Consider the following 13,021-nt stretch of genomic DNA (forward strand, 5'->3'; position numbering starts at 1 on the left):
GCACCTCAAGAGATACCTGCAAGCCAGTTGGAAGGTACTTGATGTGTAATGTCCTCAGGTTTCTTGTCAAATACCATTTGTTTATAAATGGTAAGAGATAAGTATAACATTAACATGTTTAAATAAATGTTTCAGAAATGTTCACAGAGATGAAATATTTGATTGTGCTTTCCTAAGAATGATAGAATTACAATAATAAAGAAAATGGAAGTATTATTTATAAGCCATTACTCATATTTAACAAAATAGGCCTTTGTATTACTTTGTCAGACAATGTCAATATGGTGAACAGGATCATAAAATTGCTTAAATCCTACTGATTTGCTATGCAGACAAAGAGTGTCCAAGTTCCAACTTGGGAAAAACATCTGCGTATTTAGATTATAAAATGTAGTCATTCTCTTGATTTGGTAGTTGAAATGAAATAAATGGGTATAATTTTGGGACTGCAAACCTAAGGTTCCTAAGTAAAGACGCTGTGTCATCAAGTTCAGGTTCATGCAAAGAGTGCATTGAACTGGAACAAAAAAAATATGGTTTATTTGGGAAAGATGTACTGTTAGTGTAACACTTGGTTATGAAATAGGATCCATTTGTTTTGAAAAGCACTAGTTAGCCACAGCCAAATATTTGAAAATGATCTCTCATTATAACCTACTTCCACACTTAACTCTAAATTGTACTGTTTGTCTATTTTTTACTTCCAGGAAAATGATATTCCATCAGGTTTCATGGACTACTTGAACACTGACTTGGTCAGTGACTACCTAAATTAAAGGTGCATTGCCAACTGATGGCTCAGTCCCAAAAACCTGATGCCTGTGGTTTTTTTGTTTTGTTTTGTTTTTCCATCCACAAGACTAATCCTGTTGACTTACTGTATATTCCTTGTGCAAACAAACAACTTCCCTGGGGGCGGTGGCATATGCTCAAAGTAAAGAATTTGAAATTGTGTACATTGTCCACAGTTTAAAAGAACACTGTGAACTCCAGTGGGCCTATATTAGTAGTGTAGTGCTATTGTTCTGCATTGCACAATCAGGGCCTTAGACATTACTCTTCTGCCTGGAGATGCTGTAACTCTGGGCAAATGATACATATTTTAGGTTGTTTTCTGCATTGGGAAGTCCTTTACATAGTGTCATCTTTACTTCTGTACAGTCAAGGGGAACATCAATTTCCCTTGTAGTTTTTGTGAATGTTTATACAAAGAACATGACAGAAAACATTAGAAGTGAAATATGATTGTAAAAACTTGCAGGGAACTGATGTATTTGTAGTATTTTTAACTATTTTAAAGTTGTTAATTTTTTTTAATAGATCAAACAATGATCCTTTGAGCCCCCTTTTTTGTACCTGTTATCATTTGAAGTTGTATTTTGCACACACCCCATAATTTAGAAGCCAAGTCTAGTTTAAAAAGCAGTATAGGCTCAAACCCGATAATGAGAATGTTTGAAATATGTAGTGAAAAGTTGACTTTTTGTAGCTGGGTGAGGTGCCTGCATGAACAGTTAAAATGGCTGTTGTGTTTTACACAAGAGTGACACAGCGCGTAGCAGGAGATGCTGGTTCCTTTATGAGCCAGCATGAAAGTCTGATCATTAGGGGCACCCCCGCCCTGCTCATCCCCACCCCCCAGTCTGTTCTACTGAACTAGATGTTAAAAAAAGAAAATAAAGCCTTATTTTTTATTTTGCAGCAGGTGGCCCAGCATTTCTTCCAAGCAGGCCACCTGCCCTTGTGGCTGTAGGGTCCTGGTTTGTAAATTTCTGTGTGGCATTGCCCTGTGCCTCTGGCCACCCTAGGAATATTTCCCTAGTGAAATGGTGGGAGCGCTTGGGGCCTGATCCAAAGCCACTGCTTTCTGCAGCCTGTGCCCTGCCTTTGCCCCAAGCAGGGGGTCTGGGCAAGGGGACACCTGAGGAAGCCCGCTTCCTTGCCCAGCCTTTTGCTCGCATTACGGCCGGGTCCCGGAGTCGCTGATTTCTCCCATTCCCTGGGGTCTCATTTGGGCAGGCAGCTTTGGTCCCTCCGGCTAGCGCTTCGTTTCCCAGCGGCGGTCTTCAGCTCCGGGGGGGGTGTGAAAGGCTTCTCGGACCCGCGGGTGGAGTCGGAGCCCCGACAGCTGGGAGCGGGGGACACGCGGTCTGCGCGCCCGTGGGACACGGCGCGTCCTTGTCTCGCGCTCGCCCCTACCCGGCCCGGCCGCGGCAGCACGAGGCGCCCCGGGGGCGGCACCGGGGGGCCCGCCCCGCCCCGCCTCTCCTCTCCTCTCCCGCCTCGGCGCCGCTCAGCCCTCCCAGGCGGCGGGAGGGGCGGCCGAGGCGCTGCGGCGGCGACTTTGCTCTGGAAATTGGTCTCCAAGCCGATTACGGCGGATCTCCCACGTGACGCGTCCGCTCCCGGCGCCCGGCGGACTTGGCCGCGGGATGCCTCGCCGTAGCAGCAGCCGCGGGACCCCATGAGGCGGCGGCGGCCTGAGCGCGGTGAGCGCGGGGCCCGGCCCGGCCCGGCCCGGGGGCACGATGCAGAAGAGCGTGCGCTGCAACGAGGGGCACGCGCTGTTTCTGGCAGCGCTGGCCCGCAAGGAGGGCGCCAAGCGCGGCTTCCTCAGCAAGAAGACGGCGGAGACGAGCCGCTGGCACGAGAAGTGGTTCGCGCTCTACCAGAACCTGCTCTTCTACTTCGAGGGCGAGCAGAGCGCGCGGCCCGCCGGCATGTACCTGCTGGAGGGATGCATCTGCGAGCGGGCGCCCGCCCCCAAGGCCGCCGCCGCCGCCAGCGCCCGGGACCCCGCGCTTGACAAGCAGGTACGGCCCGCCCGGGCGTGGGGGACCGTCCCTGCCGCCGCGCCCACAAGTTGGGTGCTCGGGGCGAAGCGGGGAAGGCAGGCCGGGGCTCTCCTGCGCTCCCTGTCTTTCCCCCCGCCCTGCCCCGGGGGCCCGGGCGCCCCGCTGGCTCCTGTCTGCCCAGCACGGCTGGGGGCAGCGCCGCCCTTCTGCTGCGCCGGCCCTCTCCCCGCCCGCGGTTGCACTTTGGGTTCAAGCGAGCTGGTGCTAGGCATGCGAGCACTTGCAACGCATCTCCCTAAGCCGCGGGTGGCATCTTGCTGAGAACTGCATACTCCCTCCCTACAAAACAGTTCATGAAAAGGCGTTATGGACCATTCATGATGCCCTTGAGTAGACAGTAGCTGTGCTTCAGGCCCCCTGAAACAGAGGGGGTCAGCTGAAACAATGGGTATGACAAGCACGCAGGAGCCTTAAAACATTATTGCTAGGTAATTCGAGGCTGTCTTGGGGTCCTGAGTGCTTCTGCGAGCCACTTGAGCCAGTGATTTAAAAAAAAAATCTAATTTGGAAAGGACCAAGAAGAATTAGATGGGGCATGGCTGTAGTCAGCTTGTACTCTGGTCTAAGTAGATGCCCAGCACTTTAATAGAAGTCAGTGGGCTTCTCTGTGTTATCAGGGCAATACTTAACTAAGGGTTTCTAAGGCTAAACATATCCATATGGGAAATGACAGCAGGGAAACTGTTGACCGTTAGTCATACCAGAAAAATCTACATTTCAGTGGGATTCCTCACAACTCATGCATAATGAAAGTTGCAGAATCTGGTCATTTGAAACACGTCTCCCTAAGCTGCGGCTGGCATATTGTTGAATGCTGCATACTACCTACAAACAGTTAATAAAAGGACACTATATTTAGACACTATAGGAGTGTATCAGATTTCTGGGCTTGGCTTCTACCTGGTGCAAGCCATTGGTGTTCTTTTGATGCTATGGTGAAAACTGTAAATTTGCATGTGTTGTTAACTTCTCTCTGCTTGACAGAGGAAATCAAACAGGTGTCAAGCTGGTTTGGAAAAAATAGGTATCTCAGAGAAGGTTTCAGGTGTACTGCAATGGATTTTGAACAACCCATTTACTCTGCTGAAGTGATGTGCAAGCTGGGCAGCCTGAATTAAGGAAATATCTTCTCTCACTGCATTATCTTAACATTCCACTTGCTATGGTCATTTTGGTCCAGTTATTTAGAGTTTATCGAACTTGGTTAATACCTACAATTGCCTACAATTAAAATGTCCTTTACTATGCACGATGACACATACTTACAAGGGTGACAGTTGCAGTTGCACAAAAAATACTTCCCAGTCATATACAAACTTTTGGCTTCCTACCCTTTCAGGCAGGGTATATGGGAACTGGGTTTAATGCATAAGATTTATACTGTTGTTATTGTTAAAGCACAATCAGACTAGGCAACCCATTTGAAAATAGTACCTTTATCTGATCTTTGGGAGGGGGTGTGGGGGGGGTGTCTTTGTACTTTACTGACAAAAATGAGTTTTGGTGTTTTTGTTTTTAAATACAACGGACAAGACATTTACAAAAAAGAAAACTGGGTTCTGTTCAAAGCATCGAGTTCATTGCTAAGTTTTGATAGTGAGGTGTGCCGTGGCAAACAATACAGCTGGATTTTCAGATTCTGTTTTAGAGCTTGCAAAACTGGCAGTTAGAAAAATCTTCCCTGTAAAGTTTTATATGGAGTCACTGAGGATAATAAATATGATGCTTTCTGTGGGCATTTTGGTGACAGTACTTCCTCAAAATCATTTAACTGTTCCTTTCCTTTAAGTGGAGGAAATGTCGCATGAACACAAATCTGTGTATTTTGTAAGACGTCTATAGTTACACTTACAAAAAGCAGTGTCTTATAATACACTAAATCAATGTAGTACTTGTGTGTGTTTTTCTTTTTTGAAGCATCCATCTTCTCACAGGCATCAAGTAATATAAAGTTAAAAAAATATGAGGTCTCTGTTCTCATAAAAGGAGGGGGGGCATAAGAGTTATGTTGTTTAGAAGTGGAAGCTCAACGTTTAAACTTTCCTACAATGATTGCTTTTTCATACAATGAATTTTCTCTTTCCTGATTACAAGTATTTCCTGATTCCATGAGCATACATGGATCATAAGTATTATATGAAAGCAGATACAAAGTTTTGTAGTTCTAATACAATAATTATTTTACAGGCAGAGCCTGTTCCCTAGAAGAGGTAATAGAGAAGTTAAAACTCAAGGTAAGGGGCTTTGCCATGTCCCTTTAATTTACCTTGGAAGTTTAGTGATTACAGGGAGGCATGCTATGCACTGCAGTACCCCATACTAAAAGGATAGTGTGTGTGCATGCGTGGGGGGTATGTGTTCATTCATCACAGCTTGTACTCAAGCTTTAATTTCTTTTATTTATATTTTACTTTAGTAGGTAATATAGGGTTAAAGTACATGGGTAACCACATTACAGCATGAAAAAGCAGAGCTGGATTATGTGAACATCATGGCAAAAGTAGTGAGATGCATCAATATTAGAAAGAATTTTCGTTTTGAAACACAATTATATTACAATACGTAAACAGGAAACTTTTGAAAGATTAACTCCTGTATAGCAGAAGGAAATATTTTTATTTTAAGTTATTTCACTGGATATCTCAATTAAGTTTGTAGAAAGTATGTTCCATAACTTAGCTAAATATTCTTTTGCTGGACTTGTAGCACGTTGTATAGCTTGCAACAACTAGCTAATTATTCACTAAATGAAAGATGGTGGTACCTTGTCTGTGTGACAAAATAATTCTTTCAGTTCTGTCACTTATAGAAGATGCATTCAAAAGTAGAAAAAAAATGCATTTTCTTAATTATTTGGAAGATCCTTTTGATTTAGGCACTGAATGTCTTGAATATTGCTCAGTGTCACCTATCAGCTAAGAACTCTTCTCCAGAGAACTTAGAAATCTGCATGGGAAAACATCAGAGCTGGTATATTTCAGTCACCAAACATGTTTGACTGTACTTACTTGCATATATATATATATATAGCCTGACCCCCTGAAATGCAGGTGGCTTAAAGCTTCCAATTTTAAACAGAATTTACATTATGCTCTTTTGTCAATCTATCACAGAGATTATTGTACAAGGGGAGTAACTATAGTAAACATACTGAATTACAATTTATTATAATTATATTAAAAATGTAGAGTTGTTTGTATAATTTTGATTCCGACTGTGCATTTTTTTTACTCTTGTCTAGAGACAGAAGTAGCAGAACTCTTAAAATAGTTTTCTTACTGCTTCAGACCAAATCATTTGAAAAGTGCAGCATCTGACCTAGGAGTGAAAGAATTATGTAATTCATGAATCAATGGATATTCAAGAAAGTTTGGCCTTGGGCCACATGTGTTATAGATACTTAATGTATCTGCAGGTGGGCTTTTTTACTTCCCATAGTACTTTGCATTTTAGAAGGTTTTTTTTTAAATGATGCCCTTTTCACGAACCAGTCCGTGCTATCCTTACCAAGCCTATTTTAAAACCATTTTTGAAAGAGCAAGTATAGTTTAAACATGAGAAGTTGAAAATGACGTAGTGTTTAAGATACTAGTCTTAATGTGAACAGAATATATTGAAGAATTTAAATTCTGATTGAAGTGAAAATGTTTCTGTTTACCCTTATGAGAACCACAAGCCATAAACCATAAACAGCTGCAGCTCCTAGAATGCCAGTACTCCAGTATGATTGCAGTTTTGAGAACATATATAATTTAAAGAAAGATAAATTCATATCTATGAATGGTTAATCTTTATATAATTAAAATGAAATATTTAAAGTTTGTGCTGTCTTCAGTTTCTCAGACACAGAATTTGTAATCCAGTGAATTTATTCAGCTTTAAGAAAGAGGGCTTTATGGTAGTTGAATATAGGTTGTTTTCAATGTCCTGTATTGGGCTGAGGCCCACATAAGTTATTGTATATTTTTATATTGATCAAATGTTTTCAAGATATATATCAAAATGTATATCACTTGAAATTAAGTGCTCTTCAAATATTTAACTTTTAATTTTACTATATGATTTGAGAGAGCAGATATGACTTCCTAGTAACCTGTCTGAAATAATCTTCCTTCCATTTATCAAAATTAAATGTAGTACTAAGCCTGTGCCTCACAGATTAACAAAATCCAATTATTTGAATTTTTATTGCTCCCTTTAGCTTAATGTATTTTTTTGTTTTTTTCCTAGATTTACTTCTGTCAAGGGCAGATTCTGTGATATTTGAAAACTGTTTTAAGTACAGTCTTGTAAACTAAAAAATATTTATAATTTATAAAATATGAAACTGTAAAAACGTTCTTGAAACATTCATTTCAAAACAGAACATAATAATTAATAGGAAGCCCACCTTTTCAGATACAGTATAGTCAGCTAGAGTTATTGATCTTGTGGTATGAGTGTGTTCAAAAAGCATTGTGAACATTTTAGACATTTTCAATGTAATGTTGTCAGTATTTCAAAAAGAATAGGTTAATTTTGCCTCTCTATGTCTGTCTTCTAGATTAAGGGTCAGCAGTGTTTTTGGGCAAGTGCCAAAACACCTCCAACCTCAACTTGTAAGATGTGGCAGGAGTGGACAGCAGGGGAGCCACGAGGGGACTGAGCTGTGTTGTGGCAGCACAGCCCTGGCCCTTTCCCCACTGTCTGCCAGCAGCAAGTCAGGCTGGGGCTCTATGGACCCTGGGTACAGCTACTTGCAGCCTTCTGGCTGCCTGCCACAACTGGCCCAGACTCTGGAAGGCCCGTACCATTACCATGGAGCCTGCACTGCTCGCAGCTGGGAGGCTGCAAGGAGCTGCACTGGGGTGTGTGGAGCCCTGGCTCAGCTTGTTGCAGATGGCAGAGAAGGAGCTGGGGATGCACTGCCACAGCAAAGATTGGGCCCCTTGCAGCTCCCCTTCCATCTCTCCCAAAGTATGCGTGCCAAGCAAAATTCATTTTCATGCCACAGTCTGGTATATATGCTGGGGGTTGCCTACCCCTGTTCTAGATGACAGTAATTCTTTTGTACCAGTCACTATTAGAGTTCATAGTGATGCTGCTCTAAATGAGAATGTTAGTGGCATGAAAAATGAATTTTTCTGCTTTCTCTCTTAATGTATTTGCTTTATAGAAGGAAGAGTTCTTTCAAACACCTATTGCTTAAAGACTTTGGAGATATCTGTTATGTTGTGTTTTTCACAACGTAAGGCCCATTCTAGCAAGCCTTTTATCGCAGGATTGTCTCTGAGCACGTGCATTGCTCGCCTAAATGAGAGAGACTTTACGGGATCAGGTCCACAGGATCAGGTCCATTAGTGTACCTTTTCCTTAGTGACATGATTAGTAAGTGGCATACAAGAGTACAGATTATGACCTTTGTTCACTAAATACATCAGAACATATTATTTTAAGATAAATTTATTTGCGAGTAGCAACCTGAAATTAGTTGCTGACAGTGCCATCCATTTAATGTGAGTTACATTGAAAAGAGGCTGCCTAGGGCTCTTCATATAGAATTGCTAAGTGAATTTACCATGTACTTTCTGGCCTTCAGGGAGCAGGCAGTATATAAATAGAAAAGTATAATCCCATGTGTTCTTTCTATTGATGGCACTTTTCTACTTGATAGTACTTTATTGGTAATTGAGAATATACCTATTTCATTTACAGACTTCAGTATTTTTTGTATGATATGAAAGAGTATACTAAGTTACAGGCATTTACTAAAATGTAGAATTATACTGATATTTAATTGTTCACTTTTTACACCTTAAAATCCATGCAACTGTTTCATATTACTACAAATCAGGCTTAATAGAATTATAGAAAATTAGTAGAGCTATCTGTCCAAGTCATGAGTCTAAATATGTTAATTTGTACAACTGCTTTCTAAAATAATTTCCTATGTTAAAATTAATAACATTTGGGTAAGCAAACAGAACAGTGATCCCTGTCATGTGATGCTGTATTAACCTTTTATTACCTCAATCCACATTAAGGGTGCCTGTACATGTGTGGAGGCTGTTCTGGTGTACTGTATTTATAACGCTTTGGAGCAGACTCAATTAATCAAGTCTGCTGGAGTGTGGCAATTACTATGCTCTAGCAGTCTCTAGCACCTTGTATATCAGCATCCCCATATTTAAAAAATGGTGATGGGGGTGCTTGAACTTTAAAGCTCAACAGAAGTCAGCACTGGTGAGATTGCAGCTGGAGTACTGCATCCCGTTCTGGGCACCACACTTTAACAAGGACATGGATAAGCTTGAGAGAGTCCAAAGAAGAGCTGCCCATATCATTAGAGACTTATATGGCAAGCCATACAAGGAAAGGCTGAGGGATCTGGGACTCTTCAGCCTGAAGAAAAGAAGGCTGAGAGGAGACCTGGTAGCAGCTTACTACTATACTAGGGGAGTACATCAAGGGCTCGGTGAGTGACTGTTCACCAGGGCACCCAAGGGGAAAACTAGGAGTAATGGCCACAAACTCCTGGAAGACTGATTCAGGCTCAACATTAAGAAAAGCTGCTTCACAGTCAGACTGTGGAATAAGCTCCCTTTAGAGGTGGTGCAATCACCTACCCTGGAAATCTTCAAGAGGTGACTAGACAGTCACCTTGTGGGGTCACCTGAGCCCGTTATCTTTCCTGCTTGGTGCAGGGGGCCGGACCCGATGATTTTCCAAGGACTCTTCTGGCCTTACAATCTATGAATCTATGAACGAGCTTTAGTTCAAACGCCCCCACCACCATTTTTAAGCGCAGGGATGCTGCTACATGAAACGCAGCAGTGCTTTAATTACAGTGGCTGTTGGAACTGCTTTGATTAGAGCGCTGCTCGCCGTATACCCAGAGCACATGTAAAAATGCCTTACGAGACCAGAGTCAAGAATTTAAGACTGGTCTGTTATTGGCAACCTTGTATGTCTTGCTCAAAAGACAGCTAAGTCTTTGTTTAAGGTAAAACAAATTAAACCATCTCCTTGCCTCAGTCTGGAAAACAAAGAAGCAGTGCACTAAAGGAGATGACTGTAAGTACTTCTTTATTTCCTTAAGGCAGGTGGTTTTTCAGAGAAATCAGAAAGCAAAATTGTATGGGAGCTTTCATTTGGTGGGTGCTGAGCCATTAGATATCCAAAGTCTGTTTTACTGGTAACAAGACAATGCAAATCACTATGCAGTCATTGGAAAAAAATATTTTGATTCCACACAGGAAAGTCAGCTGGCAATGGTTATTTGCAGAACTTGTGAGAGTGTGATTTCAAATGAAAATATAAAATGCTATGCAGTAAAAGAATGAAGGTGAATTTAATTAAGACTGTGTACACAAGTATAAGGACAAATTACAGGTATCAAGAAATAGCAGAGATCAGGTTTATTTCCAGTAAATGTTGAGACAATAATGACATGGTACAAAAGATGTCTAGAGTGTGTGGGGAAATGGGTGCATTTTTCTGTATCTTAAGTCTTGCAGGTGGTTTTTAAAATAAACACATAATTCACTTGTGATCTATTTTTATTTCTGTAAGGTAAAGTTCAGTTTGTATAAAACAAAGGTTACAGTCATTTAGTAAAAAATATTAAACCCCTCCCCCCAGTGGACCAGGAACTAGATTACTATTAGATGTATCCTACCAGTTTTGTCTGCCATTAAATACTGGTTAGCTTTCCAATTTATCTGCTTTTTCTTCAACGTCATCTTCATCAAGGTACATTGCCAAAAAGACACCCCCTCCTTGCAGACAAATATGCCACCCAGATTGTTTTCTAGGAGGGTCTTAAGAGCTAAGAATGTCCTTTAACAATCACTGGTGATCTTAACACACCTTTAATAATGTTGTTGTATCCATGGTGCCTTTCACACCTTTTAAATTTTTGGCGACCACCAGCCTTACAGATAAATTAGCTTCATAATTTGATGCTTTTCTAGCCTGATAACCATTATTGTACCATGAAAGTTGCTGAACCAAACTCAGTGCTGATGAAGGTGGTTGCTTGGCTCTGCTATAAATCTCTTCATTATTGATCTTGGCCTTCACTTTAATGTTATTCAATTGATGTTGTTTTTAGTTCTTTCAATCTTCAATCTGTCATTTTTCAATCACCCTCCACGCTCATGTTTCACTACCAGGCATTAAAACTGGTATAACCATGTGTTCTGTATCTGCAACACCACAGAAAGAACCATGTCCTGCTTCCAAAGACACCACTAACGTAGGACTGGAAGGGACTTCATTGTGGTATTTAGCCCAGTCCCCTGCTCAAGTCATCATCCGTGATTTAAGTCATCCCACCTAAGTGCAGCCTACTCTTAAAAACTTCCAAGGATGGAGATTCCACAGTTTCTCTACATAGTCCGTTTCAGTGCTTGGCCATCCTCATAGGTTGGTGATTAGGAGAAACTTCCTGACCAAATTTCCCCTGCTGCAGCTTGAGGCCATTGCTCTTAATCCTGTCTCCTACAAGCCCATCTTCATATTCTCTGTAATAGCCCTTCACATATTTGAAGACTGTTACCAAATCCTCCCCAGTCTTCTGTTCTCCAGTCTACTAAATAACCCTAGTTCTTTCTGTCTTTCCTCATAAGTCTTGTCTCTCAGGCCCCTAATAATTATTGTTGCTCTCTGCTGGACTGTTTCTAATCTGCCCACACCCTTCTTCGTGTGGGTCCCAAAATTGGACACGCTACTCCAGGTGAGACCTCACCAGTGCTGAATAGAACAGAAGAATCACTTATCTTGATTTGCAAGTGAGGCTCCTGTTGATACAGCTCAGCATGCTGTTGGTTTTTTTCAACAAAAGCAAACTGTTGGCTTTTATTCAGCTTATGGTCTGCTGTAATCTCCAAGACCTTCTCTGCAATACTGCAGCCTACTAGATTGATTGACTGCAGACCATTTCTCAAGCCTATTCAAGTAATTTTGGATCCTAGCCCTACTATGTAGAGTATCTGCAATACACCCAATTTGGTGTCATCCACAGATTTGTAAAGTGTGCACTCAGTCCCAAATCATCCACATTAATGAAGATATTAAACAAAACCAGACTCAGGACAGACCCTTGGGAAACCCCACTTGATCTCAGTTAGACCTTGAGCCATTGTTGACTGCTCGTTGAGCACAATGATCCAACCAGTAATGTATGTACTGTACCTTACAGTACTTTCATCTTATTTGTATATCCTTAGCTTGTTAACAAGAATGTCATGAGAGGTGATACTAAAAACCTGCCTGAAGTTGAGACATACTGCATCCACTGCTCTCCTCGTATCAGGGATCCTGGTTTTCCCTGATGAAAAATCACAAATTCTCTGATAACCCCAAAATCCAAGGTTAAAATAAAAGGCACCCCCCAGCCTCCCCCTCCCCCCCAGCCCTGCTGTTGCCCCTCACCCCTCCCATAGCTCTCTGGCTGTGCTGGTTTCCCTCACTCCCCCCAACCCCCCACAACTGCTCCCTGGCCCTGCTGGTGCTCCTAACTCCCGCCCACAGCCCCCTGGCTCTGCTGGTGCCCCTTGCCCCCTCCCACAGCCTCCTGTTCCCCCTAGCCCCCAGGTCCCTGGCAGGAGGCCACAGCTGCTGTAGTAGAGTGGAGCCCAGCTTCCCTCTGCTGCCTGCCTGCTGTGGGCTCAGGCTGGGGAGACTGGCTTGCTGCTGCTGTGCGCAGTCCCTAGAGGATAGGGGTGACCTCCCCCCCTCTCCAGATCTTAGTGTAGGGTGGAGGTGGGGCATGCTGTGTGTTCAGGTGGGGAGGTGAAGTCAGCTTCTTGGTGCTGCATGCACTCCCAGGGAGGTCAGGGAGGACCCGTGCTCCCCAGATCTGTATGCGGAACAGATCCTGCTGCCCTATCACAGGGCCTTCGCAGCCTGATGGGCACAACCCAGCATGGCAAGGAACAGCAGGGCCGCATGGAGATGCTGCTTGTTGCTGTGAGCTCCACACTGCCCTGGCAATGTGTCCCCTGCATACGTGGCTGCAGTGAGGGCAGTGGTGAGGGGTTGTGCTGATCAAGGCTGCCATACATGCTGGGGATGCATCACCAGGGCAGCATGGAGCTTGCAGTGACAAGCAGCTTCTCCGTGTGGCCCCTGTGTTCCCTGTTGCGTGGGGTTGCACCCATCAGGCTGCAGAGGCCCTGGGGTAG

The 13,021-nt window shown here is 43.1% G+C and overlaps 1 protein-coding gene across 2 annotated transcripts in view; it reads left to right on the forward strand.

The window, feature by feature from the left end:
- The first annotated feature begins 2,288 nt into the window (after window positions 1-2,288).
- The window catches only part of RASGRF2 (Ras protein specific guanine nucleotide releasing factor 2), a 249,315-nt gene continuing 238,582 nt past the window's right edge, over window positions 2,289-13,021 (forward strand). For both annotated transcript variants that reach the window (XM_090038177.1, XM_090038178.1), the window contains exon 1: window positions 2,289-2,813. In XM_090038177.1, the coding sequence (XP_089894303.1) occupies window positions 2,529-2,813 (285 nt within the window). In that variant the 5' untranslated portion in view covers window positions 2,289-2,528. The remainder of the gene's footprint in view (window positions 2,814-13,021) is intronic.

Source organism: Crocodylus siamensis, chromosome 3 (assembly GCF_052110815.1).
Source record: "Crocodylus siamensis isolate JL-2025a chromosome 3, ASM5211081v1, whole genome shotgun sequence".
NCBI lineage: Eukaryota > Metazoa > Chordata > Crocodylia > Crocodylidae > Crocodylus > Crocodylus siamensis.